We start from the raw sequence: 17867 nt of genomic DNA, 5'->3' as shown, positions 1-17867 counted from the left end.
AATTTATTTTACATAAGGCGTTTAACCTCTGTGACATCTTCGCAGAGAACTTTAACAATTTGAACACATGCAAAACACTTCTGGAGGGTTCTGAAGAGGCCCGAAAATTGATTCGTGCTATACAGAAAGATAAATCTAAGAATTTAGACAAAGAGAGGTCCGAACTTCCGACACAAAATGTAGGTACTACAACGACAAAGTACCATCAATATTTTGATACATTAAATTCCAGGACAAAACGCGCAGTAAACCTGACGATTCACCAAAAAAATTACACCACAAACACGATCAGGTAAGCAAAGTGAGTATATTTATCTGGTAATCGTTAAGTGAGAAACCTTTTATTTTAAAAACCCAGAATATCAAGAAAAGGCCTTATCGAAAATCTTTGTTTCAGCCTGGACATCCCCAACAAAGAGAAGGCATGCACAGCAAGGGTTTTAGGAGCCTCGGCGCACATCCTCAACAGGTTGTAAAAAACAACAAGTACCAATAAAAATTCGTACTACAGTCGTACCACTAGAGATTCAAGTTTTGTTTTTCAGTCTAAGAGCTCAACATCCCACCACGGCAGTCAAAACTCGCTTTTAACCGAAGACGAATCCGACTCGGCTAAATCGGTAGTGACAACGCACAAAAATTATGTCAAAATATTTTAGTGTTACTGTTTTTAGTCTTCTAATGATAGAAACGAGGGAAAAAATTCGAGCAAAGGCGACAGCAACCAACATCACTCGACTAGCGTGAAAATGGTCTGAAATTATATAGAAAGCCGGTTTCTGAGCTAACTTTAAGATAAATTTTATAAATTAATGATAAAAGTTTCAAAATTAAGTAGCAGTTTTCTTTAAAGTTGGCAATGTCACCTCAAAAAATTATTGATCACTTTTCGTTACAACAATTTTATCTTTTTGTTTAAGACCCGAACCCAAGACGACATGCAAGGGAAGCTCGTCCTCATCTCAGAGATTGTGAAGAATCAGGAAAACTTCATCAAAAATGTGTTCAAATCAGTGGAAAGGCAACAAGAGGACATCCATAAAAATTTCTTGGAGAATATAGCTAAGATGGAAATATTTTTAGAAAGGAACGGAACGGGAAGTGACGCTTTCAAAAAACAGCTAGAGTCTTTTTTGTCGTAAGTGTCCACCACATTTCGATTTTTTGTTTCACAATCCTGTTGCTTCCAGCAATACGCAGCGGTCAGTCAAATTGGAAAATTTGCTAGAGGAGTATAAAGAAGTGCAAACAAGAGTGCGGCAAGCAGGTCCAGATATAAAGGAAGAGGACCTCAAGGCATTTATGGATGCAATCGAAAACACGCGAATCAAGCAAGAAGTGATCAACGGTGTATTTGATTACCAGAAATAAATGTCAAAATGGCTTAATTTAATTGTATTTAAAAAAAATTAACAACGTACTTAACGTGTAATAAATAGTGAAATGAGCAAATCGTTTTTTAAATACCTTTCCGAAAACGTCAATTTATGAACATAGGCAACACACTATTCACGCGCACACGGCTGATTGCATACTTAAAAGTAACAAAAAAAAAATTACTTTCCTCATAAAAAAACCTTTCTACTTTTTAGCGCTATCTTTGCAAATTATTACGATATTTATTTTAACAAACAGGAAATTATAATATTTGCACATTTTTCCGACGAACTTGACACTAGGCTGGTGGGAGCGGCCCGATTCTAAATTTAGCTTCACACGCAACCTTCGATCGACTTCGGACGAGTGACTACTCAGAAAACCCAGAACAAAAACGCTCCTAGTTTTTATTACACTATTCGTTAATTAACTAACAATCTTCCACGTACCACCAAGACCTTCCGCGCCTTCTAGTGCAACATTACGCAACCGTAAGTAATTTTTCTATTTGTTTTTATTCGTGTGGGTGGCAACTAGTCGGTGATGTCCCGAACTTCTCTTGCCAATCATCATTCGCGTTTTGTCGCAATCGTTATTTTTTCACTGTAATAACAGCCGCACTCCAAAATGTCTCCCGACTACGACGACCTCGAGGACCTCCCCAACACCATCAACGTCCTCCTCATGGGCGAAACCGGCGTCGGTAAATCCACCTTCATCAACTCCTTCGCCAACTACATCCGCTTCTCCACGTTCGCCGACGCCACAAAAACCAAACCCCTCATGCTCATCCCGACCCGCATCACCGTCTACGACGAGAACTCCATGGAGGACTGCAGCCTGACCATAGGTTCCGACAAGAACGAAAAGCAGGACGTGGGTTCGTCGGCGACGCAGGGTGTGAAGACCTACTTGTTCCCGGTGGAGGGCGACAATGTGGTCATCCGAGTCATAGATACTCCAGGGATCGGGGACACGGCGGGTCCGGACAAGGACGACCAAAACTGCGAGGGAATCCTGGCGTATTTGGCGCAGCTAAATAAAATCAACGCCATCTGCTTGCTGATGAAGCCGTCGAATGATCGCAATACGGTGCTCTTCAGCTACTGCGTCAGGAGGATTTTGTCGCAGTTGCACAAGAGTGCGTGCGATAATGTGGTTTTTCTGTTCACTAATACCAAAGGGAGCGACTACAGGCCTGGGGCGACGTTCGCGATTTTGAAGAAGTTGGCAGACGATGTGGCTGCGAAGCCGCCGCACGTGAGGATTCCCATCAAGAAAGAGAACGTTTTTTGCCTGGATAATGAGAGTTTCAAGCATTTGTTGGCGCTGGAGTACGGCGTGGAGTTGAATGAGAGGACGCTGGAGAGTTGTAAGATCAGCTGGAAGATTTCCTGTGAGGAAATAGTAAGGTACTAACCCACAGTGTTAGCTTATCATGACAATAAAATTCAAACTTTTTTCAGGTTTATCAAGTACATCCGAAAATTGGATCCCCACAACGTCAAGCAAACCGTCAGCGTGAACAAAACCAGAGACCTCATCCTACAACTATCTAAACCGCTGTCAGACATCTGTCAACTACTCCAAGAGAAGATCATCAACCTAAAAACCAAGGAAGAAGAATCGAGTAAAGCAAACCAGACGATCGAAGAACTCAAAAAGAGCCTGTACAAGCCAGGTCTAGACCTCGAAATTATCAAAATGGACCGCTCTGCTACAGTTTGCACAAACCTGAGCTGCATACAACCCGTCCAGGTAAAAATTTCTTCTTAGACACTACAATCCTTGTCGGGAAAAACCTTGACCCATTTCGTTTAAGGTCGGGAATACTACAAAGTTCATTTACAAAAAACGCTGTCACGACCCTTGTCTGCTCGGCTACCTTACGTACGAAAACATAGGCCACTGGAGTCTCGTGACTTGCAGCGAAATGACATTTGGTTTTTTCCCCGAATGTAAACATTGCAAGTGCTCTTATAAGAAACACATGACTATCTTCTACGATACTAAAGTCGTTGAAAAACAGATGGTGGACGAAGACGTCCTGTCGAACATTCAGAGTGAAGAGAAGCAGCGTGAGAGGATAGACGCTCTGATTGGAGAAATCAAGCAGGAGAAGAAGGAGCTCGAGAAGGAGCTGGAGTACGTGAGCGAGTGCGCCGCGAAGTTCGCCTACTTCCTTGAGAATAATGCGATAACGTCGTCGTACGACAACTTCAAGGAGTATATTTATTTGTCGCTTCAAAGGTAAGGAGTTGAGGAGTTTTGGTAGCAATTGAGTGGGTTTTTGTAGGCAGAAGAGTCTCGGGAATCAAGCCAACATGGACGTCGTCGTGAACTTGACAGAGCTTTTGCGCCGTCACGAAAATCTGATCAAAGCTATAAGTGAAAATCAGGCTCGTGTAAACGCGGAAAAAATTACCGAAGAGAGTATCTATCGGGATGCCGAAAGTCTGTTCAAGCTGAAGCATATGGGGCCGAAGATTAAGGAAATTTTTGAAGCGAGGGCTAGTTGTGCCAAAAAAGGGTTCAAAACTGGGCTGAAGTCGATATTTACCGAAAAGATACCAAACTGGTTTATGAATTAGATTTTGCAATTTTACTTTTTATACACCGCCTTGAAATATTCGCAAAACCACTTTAAAAAACTAAAATTAATAAATATTTCAGGGTGGCAGGGTTTTTTGCCCGTCAGTATGTTTATTGTATTTGATTATTTTTATACTGTCTGTGCTAACATGTATTAAATTTTGTAAAAGACCTACTCAGTGGTCAAAATTATTAAAAATTTTATTCGTGGACCAAAATTTCATTAGTGTCATTTTTCAAGTCACTCGGAAGCTGTACTACTCGTAAAAATATATTTAGCATTCTTTTGCCAACAACAAATTGTGCAAAAAATAATCTCTTACGAAAAATGATAACAGCCGCTAATCATTGTAAGAGGTTACCTATCATTTCTTTATTTACGAGTACATCATGTTCATGTATAATTATATATTCCCAAACGGGTTTTTCCGTTAAAAAAATAACTAGATAACCGACGAATTCTCCTTGGCCAATTTTATCTTAAGATAACAACTACACACATTCCTCAAATGTTCTATGAAACTACATGGTACCATTATGTTGATTAAAAAAAATGATGCCACTATCTAACGAAGGATAATCAGATATATTTTGACTAACTATTAACCGTACTCGCGACAATTTTAAAACGTACAGAAGGTTTCAGGGAATTTGGTTTGCAATTTCTACGATTGTAAAACCTTTCTACACTGTTTTTTTACTTCCCGAGCGTAAGCAAAGGAAGTATTGTAATCGAGTCCGTCGGCCGACTCTCTACTTTTACGTTTTCTCGATCTTTCATGACCCCTAGAAGACGAAGAAATAGGTCCCCCATTTCCGTCTGTCTGTCCGTCTGTCCGTCTGTCCGTCCGTCCGTCCGTCTGTCCGTCCGTCTGTCCGTCTGTCCGTCTGTCCGTCTGCCGTCCCGGATTTTTATTAGACAGATAATCTCCGAAAGTACTCGACCGATTGTTGTGAAATTTTGTACTTATATTAAGAATATCATGTAGATGGTAAAACGCTAACCAAAATTTGTCTAATCATCCCCACCACTAATGCGATGATGTCACTTCAAAATTGTACATAGTAAATGGGTTTTCAATTGTATAAAATAACATAGTCCTACACATGTAGTTTACAACTCTGAATCGACTTTTCACCCGAAACGTCCAGATTTTTGGAAAAAAAATCAAAATTATAAAACAACATTTTGTAATTTAATTTTTAATCTGCTAACCAGAATGCTTTGAAATGTTGCAGATGTTTTAAGGCTATAAAGAGCATCATAAATCTTTAGTCAAAAAATATTTGCTTATCCCCTCCAATAACTTGATGACGTCAGCTCAAAAGTTTGTGGAATAAATCATATCTAAAATGTACAAAATATGATGAGTCTGTACTTGTGATCTATCACTCCATTCATATTTTTTGGATTTGCATATACAGGTGACTCAAAAAAATTAATGAATGCGTAAATTTATTTTACTGATTTACTCAGAAACTACAAAACCGAATGCTTTGAAATCTTGCAGATGTTTTAAGGTTATAAAGAGCATAATAAATGTTTAGTCAAAATATATTTGCTTATCCCCTCCAAAAACTTGATGACGTCAGCTCGAAAGTTTGCCGAATAAATCCTATCTAAACTGTAAAAATATGATGAGTCTGTACTTGTAATTTATAACTCCATTCATATTTTTTGTATTTGCATATACAGGGTGACTCAAAAAAATTAATGAATGCGTAAATATATTTTATTGATTTAATCAGGAACTACAAAACCGAATGCTCTGAAATCTTGCAGATGTTTTAAGGTCATAAAGAGCATAATAAATGTTTAGTCAAAATATATTTGCTTATCCCCTCCAAAAACTTGATGACGTCAGCTCGAAAATTTGTCGAATAAATCATATCTAAAATGTACAAAATATGATCAGTCTGTACTTGTGATCTATCACTCCATTAATATTTTTTGGATTTGCATATACAGGGTGATTCAAGAAAATAAATGAAAGCGTAAATTTATTTTACTGATTTACTCAGGAACTACAAAACCGAATGCTTCGAAATCTTGAAGATATTTTAAAATTATCATAAGCATGGTAAATTTTTGATCAAAACGTATTTGGTCTGCCCCCCTAAAAAATTTATGACGTCACCACAAAATTTTGCTGAATAAATCCTATCTAAAATGTACAAAAAATGGTGAGTCTCTTCTTGTGATTTATCATTCCATTCAAATTTTTTCGATTTGCATATACAGGGTGACTCAAAAAAATTAATGAATGCGTAAATTTATTTTATTGATTTAATCAGGAACTACAAAACCGAATGCTTTGAAATCTTGCAGATGTTTTAAGGTTATAAAGGGCATAATAAATTTTTAGTCAAAATATATTTGGTTATCTTCTACAAAAAACTGATGACGTCAGCTCAAAAGTTTGCCGAATAAATCGTATCTAAAATGTACAAAATATGATGAGTCTGTACTTGTGATTTATCATTCCATTCATATTTTTGGATTTGCATATGCAGGGTGACTCAAAAAAATTAATGAAGGCGGGAATTTATTTTATCGATTTAATCAGGAATTACAAAACCGAATGCTTTGAAATCTTGGGAATATTTTAAAGTTATTATAAGCATGGTAAACTTTTGTTCAAAATGTATTTGTTCATCCCTCCTAAAAAAATTGATGACGTCACCCTTAAATTTTGCTGAATAAATCCTATCTAAAATGCAAAAAATATGATGAGTTTGTACTTGTGATTTATCATTCCATTCATATTTTTTAGATTTTCTTAAGAGGTGGTTCAAAAAAATTAATGAAGTCAATTTATTTTATTGATTAAATTAAAGGCAACACTTATTATTAGTATTACACCCCAACCAACCCAATTTGGTAGACACAAAATTTGTTAAAGGAAAAATTCGGTTGAAACATAAGGATAGCACGCTTATTTACATCGACTTTAACATTACAGACCTGCATTTGTTTTATGCGCTCACTTGGTTCCGCGAATGTGAAATAGACATGTTTATAATCAACCAGTTGTGAATTTCACCGTCAAGAATTAAAATAAAACCCAATGTTTTATATAATAAGCGGAAGTCGAAGCAATAAAACCGATGGTCGTTTTGTTTACAGTTTCTCTGTTTGACTCTCACGTATGCTGTTACGCCTGTCATCTTAAATTAAGAATGTTTATACATACACGATTTTCAGTTGCCTCTGATACGTATACGTGAGTAAATTGTTTCGTTATTTTATTGATTATTACAAATCAATATTCAAAACGACCCATTTCATTTTCCCGAAAATTTGAGAATATAATAATTTTATTCTTAGTATTACACTACATCTATCCCAACTGATATACGTGTCCTTGCAAAAATGTTGATGACGTCATCGCAATTTTTTTTTAAATTCCCACTACAAAAATGTAATGAGAAAAAAAACACAATAGGCATGCAGTCGTCAAGTTTCCGACAGCGAGGGAAGTACTGTCTAAACTCTTTAGACCAATTTTTTTTTTTTCAAAATCAGATCTAAAATTTCACAAGTATGAAACTAGTACTTTCGGAAATCGCCTGTCAAATAAAAAAATCCTTCAGTTTCTTCCATTACTAAAAACGACCCCCAAGATTCTTTCAAATCCACTCAAAAACAAAACACCAAGGACTCGCAGAAATCTTTCATATTCTTTCAAAATAAAACGCCAATTTCTTTAGTTTGTCGAAACACTAATTGCATCAAAGACGCTGAATTTTTCGCAGGGATTTAGTGACAGCAGCGCCAGTCGCTACATCGAACATAACTCCAAGACCATCAACATCCTTCTTCTTGGCGAAACCGGCGTCGGCAAATCCACATTCATCAACTCCTTCGCCAACTACGTGAACAGCGAAACCTTCGACGAGGCCATAAAAAAGGAAACAGTTGTCTATATACCAACACACTTCGTAGTCTACGACGCAAACGGAGGTGTGCAAACCATAACAGTGGGCCAAGATGACAACGAAAAACAACAAGTGGGCTCATCAGGCACCCAATCAGTCAAAACGTACGATTTCCCAGCGGACGACAGACTCATCCGGCTGATCGACACTCCGAGTATTGGGGACACCGAGGGCTTGGAAAAGGACGAACAACACTGCGACGAAATCTTAGCCTATCTGGACCAACTCAATCACATAAACGCCATCTGTTTATTAATGAAATCTTCGAACGACAGGAACACGAAATATTTTCAATATTGCGTGAAACGGATCTTGTCGCAGTTTCACAAGAGCGCCTGTAGAAACGTAGTTTTTCTGTTCACGAATACCAAAAGCAGTAATTATACTCCAGGTTCCACGCTGCTCATTTTGTCAAACTTGACGGGGAACATTTCCATAACGAAGGCGAACACTTTTTGTTTGGAGAATGAACCTTTTAAACAGTTGCTGGCGTTACAGCACAATGTTGATTTGTGGACGACAATGGAAAGCTGTCGGACCAGCTGGAAAATTTTTTCCAAAGAAATTCGGAGGTATGCATCTTAATAATAATTTGTTAAGATTATTCTCTACAGTGTCGTCCCCGTTTTAGTAAAGTAATTTTTCAAAGAAGCGGGATGTGCTTCACGGGCGAGGAAAATTCTGTCGAAGCAACCTTTGACCAATTTTTTTTAAGTTCACTTCATTTTGTTTTCACCAACATTATTACGTTATAATTATAAGGAGAAGTCACAAGTATTCCAAGCTTCTTGAGTTATCTGATTTTTATATTTATACAAATCTGATTCATAAATCTGATAACTTTTCCAGATCATCCACATTAGCTCCCCCGAAAGTCAACTTTTATTTTTATATAACTCATCTACCAAATCTATCCTGGTCGCTGAGTTATCTCTGTAATAATAAAAAAATCGTCTCTGGGTTAATTTTTAGATTCATGGATTACGTTACAGCACTGGAGCCTCATGACGTAAGGCACACCGTCAGCCTTAACAACACTTGTTAAGCTTGTTGCTCTCCTGTAGTGGAAGTGTTATGGAACACGTGTTCATTTTTGAATCTGTATCAAGTTAATAAGATTCCCAATAGCAGAGGTATATTTTTAGATTTAGTATTTTCCAATTTTTGTGACCTGGAAATCAAAACTGCGATTGATTCTCCTTTTTCTGGTAGTTTACACCATACTCCTTACTCATGGTTGATTAATGGCTCAATTGGAGATACTTTGAGTACCGAAATTGAAGTTTTTGATTTTGTCAAGGGCAATTATATTCTCAATAACGAGTTTTTTGCTTCTGTTCCTTGGGATATTTATTTTCGTGATTTGAACCTTGACGACAGGATAAAGTTATTTTATGAGATTCTTTACTGTGCCATTGACCAATTTATACCAAAGAAGATCATTAGGTCAAACTCCTCCAGATTTCCTATATGGTTTAATAAAGATCTTAAATCTTTAACATTTAAAAAGAAAATAGCCCATCAAAAATTTAAGCAAACTGGAAACCTCCATGATTACGACTATTTTAGCTCACTAAGAGCCCAGTGTAAAGAACTGAGTAGTAAACTTTATGATTCTTATATTAGAAAAATTAATACTAATATTTATAATAATCCCAAATTTGTTTGGAAATTTATTAAGGATAGAAAACGCTGCAATGATATTCCAACAGAAATGTTTTTGAACCATAAAGTTGCTAAAGATGGCCATGATATCGCTAAACTATTTGCTGAATATTTTTCGTCGGTCTATTCCCATGATAAACTTAGTGATTATGATTGTTCTTCAATTATTAGCAACAGTATTAACGATCCTGGATTACATGTCTCTATTACTGATGTCTTTGACAGTATTTTAAATCTGAAAGTATCATGCAATCCTGGCCCAGATGGTATTCCAAGCCTGTTTATAAAGAAGTGTATATTTACGTTGTCTCCTCCCATATGTAACTTATTCAAGTTGTCATTGATTGATTTGAAGTTTCCAGATGCATGGCAAATTAGTTATATTGTCCCTATATACAAAGCAGGCCAACGTAATCAAGTTGATAGTTATCGTGGGGTGTGTAATCAAATGATGTTGCCAAAAATTTTTGATCTAATTGTATCTAAACAGTTATCATGGATGAGTTCTTCTATTTTGACTGAAAAGCAACATGGATTCCGTCCTAAGAGATCAACATTGACCAACTTAATTGAATATTATTCTTATCTTAACGAATCCTTTGGGAATAGATGTCAAGTGGATGCAGTATATACCGATTTTTCGAAAGCATTCGATAAAGTTAATCAGAGGATCTTATTATCAAAACTGTCCCATTTGGGATTTAGACGGGAAACGATTATCTGGCTGAGATCGTTTTTATGTGATAGATGGCAACAGGTAAGGCTAGGCAATTTTCTATCTGAGCCTTTTCAAGTAACGTCAGGAGTGCCACAAGGTTCGCACTGTGGTCCCCTTTTGTTTTTTTTATTTATAAATGACCTATCGCAAGTATTTCATCATTGTAATTTTCTATTTTTTGCTGACGATTTAAAACTTTTTAGTTGCATTAGATCTATTCGAGACACATTTCTTGTTCAATCTGATTTGGATGCATTTTGTTCATGGTGTACACCTAATGAATTGCATTTAAATACTACCAAATGCCATTCTATTTCATTTTGTAATAAGAAGACTATAATACATTTCGATTATGTACTGGATAAAACTGTTATCGATCATGTTAATGAAGTTAAAGATCTTGGTGTATTATTTGACTCGTCATTATCTTTCAAGAATCATTACCTTACTGTTATAACCAAAGCTTTCAAACTGTGGGGATTTTTATGGAGAAAGTGTAAAGATTTATCTCCTGCTGTATTGAAGATCCTCTATTGCTCCTTAGTTCGACCTCATTTAGAATATGCTTCATCCGTTTGGTATCCAATATACGATGTCGATGCTGCTGCTCTCGAAAAAGTCCAAAAAAAGTTTTTAAGATGTATGGAGTTTAAACTTGGACAGCAACATCAGAAAGGAGAATACTCAAATATTCTTACTTTCCTCAACATGCAAACTTTACATACACGTAGACTAACTAGTGATTTAACATTTCTTCATGGGGTCATCAATAGTTCCATTGATAATAGCGCCATTCTAGAGAAATTATCCTTCCATATTAGCCCTCCGGAAATTAGAAACACCAGAAGCAAGCAAATTTTTAGAATTAGTTCGTTCGCCACAAATTTAGCTCGTAATCACCCCTTGAGGAGAATGATGTTAGTTGTAAATGATCTTTGTAAGCATGAAACATTTAATTTATTTGATAGTTCAAAACAAGTGTTTAAGAAGAATTAAAGATTAATTTTGAAATAGTAAAGTTTTTAATTTAGTATTTTCTAATGAATATAATAATTATAAGTGTTAAGTAAAAATTATTATTATTTTTGTATTATGCTACTGCCATTATGTATATTTTGTAAATGGATTTCCGTTAATAAATTATTATTATTATTATTATTAACACGAAGAATTTGGTTCTTGAATTATCGAAACCGTTGTCCGATATTTTTCAGCTCTTACAACAAAACATCATGGAACTCCAAAAAAAGGAAGAAGAATCGAAGGAAGCAGACTTAAGGTAAGTATTAACGAACTGAAGAAAAACCTATATAAATCGACCGTCGACTTGGTAAATAGTTAGTCTCGACCATCCGGTTTTGGTTTGTGCAAATCTGAGAAATGTGTAGATCTCGTCAGGGTAAGAAAATCTTTGTTGGCTTCATCTGCTGACTGTGTGTACAATTAAGTAACACATTTTTCAGGTCGAACACACGACAAAGTTTCGGTTTAAAACGAAATGTCTGGATCCGTGTTGGATAGGAAAAATTAACTACGAAAAAGTGGGACACTGGAGTCTCAGGTTTTGCAACCAAATTGGTTTTTTTGATTTTATTTGTAAACATTGCAAATGTTCTGGGTCGAAGCACATAAATATCTACTACGAAACTAAAATTGTGGAAAAGCAGGTCGTGGACGAAAATGTGCAGACGACTATCAAGAGCGAAAACGAACAACGCGAAGAACTCATCAAGAGCTTGGAGCAGGAAAAGGACCAACTCATCGAGGAGAAGTTGTACATCAGCAATTGTACTGCGAAGTTTGCGCATTTTTTGGATAACAATGTCATCACGACTGCATACGATACTTACAGGGAGTACCTCAACTTATCACTTGAAAGGTACTGACGTTGTTTTGTTTCCTACTGTCTGTCTTTTGTCTTATTTTCTCTATGTCGCCGAAAGTTCGCTCAATTTTTTTTTTTCGAAAACTATTAATTAATTGTCTTTTCAGCGAGAAGAGTCTTGGAAGAGAAGCTAATCCCAAAGTCGTTTCCAATCTACAGAGCGCTTTAGAAAAGCACGATGAATTGATAAAGTTTCTTAAGGAGAATAAGAAACTTCAGGACGGAGAAGAGATCACTGCCAAAAGCATACAAGATGATATTGAAAAACTTTTTAAGCTGAAGCGCATGTGGCCCAAGATTCAAGAAATTGTCGATGCAAGAAGAAAGTGCGTTCAGAGTGGAATTAAAGCAAACTTCAAGTCTGTTATCACTAAAGAAATTCCGTCCTGGTTTTTCAATAAAGCCTTGGAAGCGGTATCTTATGTTCAGAACAAAGCTTCGGAATTATCGATGTTTGATACGCAAGCACTTCCACGACTGGAGAATGGAGGATCTACGATCTATTCCGACTGCCATTAATACGTGTGTCTTCCCCGCTGTTCTTGTGCAGTTGTTATGTTGTTAGTACTTATTATACGTAGGTACTGTTTTCAAAATAGTTTCGTTTCCGTTTGTTTGATTTTTTCAATTCACGAGTGAGAAGTTAAAAAGTGTGTTATTATGATATACTTATTTGACTAAAAACATTCTGAAACTTTGGTTAGAACTTGAGAAACAAAAGAGTGAACCTCGAATAAGAAAATTTCCTACCACGTGGTTTATATAGACAAAGAACAAAGCCATGTCGAAGCTAGTTTTAATGAAACTAATCCAGCTACACTTGAAACTACAACAAGTTAAGTTCACATGTTAATTTTTGTACCCTCAAACAATTCTACTAATTGCTACATAATATGTAAATATTTCAATTTATTCGGAAGCACGTCCGAAAAACCACTTCGGGATTTTCTCCGACACGATAGTTTTGAAATGAGCTTTGACTCCTTTCTTCGCACAGGCAGCTCTAGCATCAAAAATCTCCTTAACTTTGGGTCCCGCGTGCTTCAAGTTGAACAGACTTTCCGCATCTCTGTAGATGCTTTCTTCCGTCACTTCTCTACCATCGACAAGCGAACATTTCTCCTTCAATATCGCCAGCAAATTATCGTGTTTGGTCAAAATCTCAGTCAAACTCGCCACGATGTCCAGATTAGCTTTGTCCCCAAGACTTTTCTGCCTGAAACCAATTTAAATAAGTGTTTTTTTACAAAACTCTTCTCTACCTTTGCAGCGACAAGTAAACGTATTCCTTGAAGTTGTCGTACGACGACGTTATAGCGTTATTTTGAAGAAAGTAGGCAAATTTCGCCGCACACTGGCTTATGTAGTCCAGTTCTTTCTCGAGTTCGCGTTTTTCCACTTTTACTGCCTCGACAAGCGCCCGAATTTTTTGGCGCTGCCTTTCTTCATTGTAAAGATCGGACTCGACTTCTTCGTCGATCATTTGCTTCTCTACCACCCTGGTGTCGTAGAAAATCGTCATGTGGTCCTTGTATGAGCATCCGCAATGCTTGCAAGAAGGCGGAATTTTGAATTTGGACATCTCGCTGCAAGTTATAAGACTCCAGTGGCCTATGACGTCGTACGTGACGACACCTAGAAAGCACTTCTCGTGGCATCTCGTTTTGTAGACGAGCTTGGTACTTTGACCTACCTAAAAATCGTTTCATTGTAAAAATTCGTTCGAATTGATGGATAATCACCCTTATTGTGTCAACACAGCTGACGTTTGTGCACACGGTAGCAGGATACTCGAGGGTTATAATCTCCAAATCGACACCCGGTTTATACAAATTTCGTTCAAGCTCATCGATCGTCTGATTCGCTCTAGCCGATTCTTTTTCTTTCGTTTTTAAAGTGATGATGTTTTCCTGCAACAAGTGACAGATGTCGGACAGCGGCTTCGACAGTTTCAGAATAAATTCTCTAGTTTCGTTGACGCTTATTGTTTGTTTCACGTTGTGGGGAGGCAAATTCTGGACGTAATTGATGAACCTGAAACGTCAAGCTTCAACGAATTAGATGGTTGTTATTTACACTGGTACTAGTTAGTTAATTACCTTAAAATCTCCTCGCAGGAAATCTGCCAGCTCGTCTTGCAGCTTTCTAGCGTGCGTGCATTGACCTCCACGCCATAATCCAAAGCCAGCAAGTGCTTAAAGCTTTCGTTGTCCAGGCAGAAAACGTTATTCTTGTTAATCGGAATTTTCACAAACGGCGGTCTAGTCTCGATTTCCTCCACCAGGCTCTTCAATAGAGTAAACGTGGCCCCAGGCCTGTAGTCGGTACCCTTGGTATTAGTAAACAGAAAAACGACATTATCACACGCACTCTTGTGCAACTGCGACAAAAGGCGCCTCACGCAGTAGCTAAAAAGCACCGTGTTTCGATCATTCGTGGGCTTCATCAGTAAACAAATCGCGTTAATCTTGTTCAGCTGCGACAAGTACGACAAAATTCCTTCGCAGTTTTGGTCGTCCTTGTCAGGACCCGCTGTGTCCCCGATTCCTGGCGTGTCGATGAACCGCAGGAGCAAGTTTTCGCCCTCTAGAGGAAACAAGTAGGTTTTGACGCCCTGCGTCGCTGAGGAACCCACATCCTGCTTTTCGTTCTTGTCGAAACCTGTGGTCAGGCTGCGGTCCTCCATGGAGCTGGCGTCGTAGACGGTGATCCGGGTGGGGATGAGCATGAGGGCTTTCATTTTTAGGCCTCCTCGAAGTTGCTGGTGCGGATGTAGTTGGCGAAGGAGTTGATGAACGTTGATTTTCCGACGCCGGTTTCGCCCGTCAACAGGATGTTGATCGTTTTGGGCGAATCCTCGATTTCGGAGATGTCGAACATTTTGGGTTAGAAAGACGCGTTTGAACTGACTACAACGGACAAATAATGCGCTCTTAGAGGGGAAAAGCGAATCGAAGGTGTTTACCTTTTGATAAAATATTTCCTTATTTGAACTCCGGGGATTTACGGAACTGTTTTTAGATCGTATTGCAAAAGAAGATAAATGAAATCTAATCCATTCGAGGAATCGCAGCTGACAGTTGATAGTCTCCTTTCAAGATTTTTTTCTCCGTAAACAAGTATATCTTAAGATAACAACGATGAAAGCTCCTACAAGGTACTGCCTTCCCTGACCCTCCAAAATGGCTCCGACCACCTCAAAGACGAGTAATGCACTCTGCAAAAAGTGCAACAAGAAAGTTTTCACCCCCATTACATGTGTCCAGTGGTCCTGTGAATTCCACCCAACGTGTGCCAAAAGTCTGAACGATGGTAAGCCTGTTAACTCTTCGACATTTACTTGCACGTCGTGTAAAAACCCCTCAACGAAACTGGCCGGAGTGGATTACCAGCTACTTCTAAAACAGAAAGATGAAGTTATACAATTTAAGGATCTTTTGATTAAAACTAAAGACGAGATGATCGAGCAATTACGTAATCAAATAGAGTTGCTGAAACAGATGAAAACAAACTCTGATGCTAAAAGCGAAATTTCTGAGACGACCGACGGCGCGACGTCGAAACCCTTCGAAGAAAAAAAGGAAGAGACTAGGAAGGAAGAGACTAGGAGGGTAGATCCCGTGGATAAGTCGGTGAGTTGTCTTATTTTGCTTTCCGTTTGACTGTTGAAATTTACTCTCAGAAAGGGTAAACTTGATTCCTTGTTACGAAATATTTGTTACCTGCATTTGCTTTATAGATTTGAGTATTTATCCAGAAATGGGTAAATTACCGATCAAACGACGTGGGCAGTTTGTAACAGATAACAAAGATAAGAACGAGAATTCAGCGAAGCATACGTGACTTGATGCACGGATGAAAATAAGCCGTTAAGTTTATCAAACTATTACGTCAATTCAATTGGATCTAGAGACCTCAAGATTATTTCAAATGCTTTCAAAACCAAAACACCAATGGTTCGCAGGATTCCTTTAACTTCTTTGAACAAAAAAGGAGTGCATCGACCCAGGGACGCACGGATGGAGTTTCAACTCTGCGTTGTCAAGTTATATAAATTAAACACGTATACGAAGTCATTAATTTTCTCATGCTTTCATTAATTCATTTGATTGAGTATATTTTATACATTGAAATTCCATAATAGGGTACTGCAGAAACAACCTATAAAACACAGGAAATTAATCATTTTGTCCCATTCATAGAGCATTTACCAGTTCCAATGAGTTAATAATTAGTTATAGGTGTAGAAAATCATCGGTTTACTTATCAGTGTTATTTTTATAGAACTGTTCCTGTGCTTAGTAACAATATATTGTTTGTTAAATATAATTTTTAACCATCGCATCATATTATGTCACGTTTAGTAATATTAGGTTTACCAACACAAATCTTGCGCTCCCAACGGTCCTTTTTGTCATATTTCGTGTTCGCTTCACTCCCATGCATTTGTTATGGAGAATTCAAAGGCTGTCGTAACTCTATTATCTCTGGTCAAACGAACAGAAGGGGTTCAAATTAATCAGTACTAATTTCTAATTGGATCTGGGTGTAATAGTAAACTCAGAATTGACATGGAGTGATCACATCGTGAGTGTCATTAAAAGAGCAAATTCCTTGGGTATTTCTTACAAAGATCTTTTATAAAACCAAGTGTAAGCACCACGTTAAAGTTGTATAAAAATTTTAACGTTTGGTGGCCTGTGCTTATTGGAGATCAAAATACTTAGTTTGGAGTCAGTACAACAAAGAATGACTCGTCTTCCCTATGGTAACAACCCTTTCCGACCGTCTTATTCTGAGCGTCTTATCATAATGTCGCTACCCACATTGAAGGACAGAAGAATTCGAGGGGATGTAATTTTCACCTTCAAATCGTTGAGGCTCGAGAATCCATCGATGCAGGATTTATTTACCTTATGCCCATATTCCAGAACTAGAGGTCATTGCTTCAAACTGAAAAAAAGAACTTTCGCACAACTGTAAGACAGCATTTCGTAACAGAGTGTTTGACACTTGGAACAAGTTGCCGGAGGAAGTCCTAATGTTAATGTTTTTAAATCTAGATTTGACAGTTTATAGAATTGTTAACATATTGTTGTAATTGTACAGTTCTGTGGGCATAACAAAGCTTGCCCTCTGCCCTTTATCTTTTATTAATAATAATAATAATAATAATAATAAAACTGGGCTGAAGTCAATATTTACTGAAAAAATACCAAACTAGTTTATGAATTAGATTTTGCAATTTTACCTTTTATACACCGCACTGAAATATTTCGCAAAACCACTTTAAGAAATTAAAATAAATTAATATTTCAGGGTGGCCGGGTTTTTTTGCCCGTCAGTGTGTTTATTGTATTTGATTATTTTTATACTGTCTGTGCTAACATGTATTAAATTGTATAAATGAGCCACTCAGTGGTCAAAGTTATTAAACGTTCTATTCGTGGGTTTTTAGGCCACTTCGCCAAAAGCTCTATTTATTTATTTCCAACCAACTTTTATTTTGAACATAATCCGTTGCAGTGACACTTTGTGTTGACGTTTTTAAAACCACAAACCTTGTGGATCTGTGATATTTTTTGAATTTTAATGTTAATTAAGGAATAAATGAATTATATACATATTTTGGGTAGCCGTTATTCACAAATCGCATTCGTCATTTAGGCTGAATCATGGAAACATGTTTGT

The 17867-nt window shown here is 37.3% G+C and overlaps 3 protein-coding genes across 4 annotated transcripts; 2 read left to right on the top strand and 1 right to left on the bottom strand.

Annotated features, from left to right (window-relative positions):
* Nucleotides 1-1609: 1609 nt before the first annotated feature.
* Nucleotides 1610-4179, top strand: LOC135137025 (uncharacterized). Of its 2 annotated transcripts, none has more exons than XM_064066565.1 (5): nt 1610-1868; nt 1993-2789; nt 2844-3135; nt 3407-3627; nt 3674-4179. In XM_064066565.1, the coding sequence occupies exons 2-5, from the start codon at nt 2005-2007 to the stop codon at nt 3966-3968; spliced, it is 1593 nt and encodes a 530-aa protein (XP_063922635.1). In that variant the 5' UTR covers nt 1610-1868; nt 1993-2004; the 3' UTR covers nt 3969-4179. The 2 variants fall into 2 exon arrangements, with proteins under 2 accessions (XP_063922635.1, XP_063922634.1); XM_064066564.1 differs by having other exon boundaries at nt 1611-1868; nt 3200-3627.
* An 8776-nt stretch (nt 4180-12955) lies between these two features.
* Nucleotides 12956-15235, bottom strand: LOC135137028 (uncharacterized). Its single transcript, XM_064066568.1, has 5 exons — nt 15142-15235; nt 14276-15085; nt 13919-14210; nt 13439-13869; nt 12956-13392 (listed from the first exon to the last, which is right to left on the bottom strand). The coding sequence occupies exons 2-5, from the start codon at nt 14914-14916 to the stop codon at nt 13086-13088; spliced, it is 1671 nt and encodes a 556-aa protein (XP_063922638.1). The 5' UTR covers nt 14917-15085; nt 15142-15235; the 3' UTR covers nt 12956-13085.
* Nucleotides 15236-15256: 21 nt separating this feature from the next.
* LOC135137032 (uncharacterized) lies at nt 15257-17698 on the top strand. Its single transcript, XM_064066574.1, has 2 exons — nt 15257-15808; nt 15916-17698. Exons 1-2 carry the CDS (start codon nt 15359-15361, stop codon nt 15919-15921), a joined length of 456 nt encoding a protein of 151 aa, XP_063922644.1. The 5' UTR covers nt 15257-15358; the 3' UTR covers nt 15922-17698.
* Nucleotides 17699-17867: the final 169 nt, after the last annotated feature.

Source organism: Zophobas morio, unplaced genomic scaffold (genome assembly GCF_036711695.1).
Source record: "Zophobas morio isolate AGI-343-1 ecotype UQ-CSIRO unplaced genomic scaffold, CSIRO_AGI_Zmor_V1 ptg000028l, whole genome shotgun sequence".
In the NCBI taxonomy this organism is placed as follows: Eukaryota; Metazoa; Arthropoda; class Insecta; order Coleoptera; family Tenebrionidae; genus Zophobas; species Zophobas morio.
This window is presented reverse-complemented; position numbering and strand designations above follow the sequence as displayed.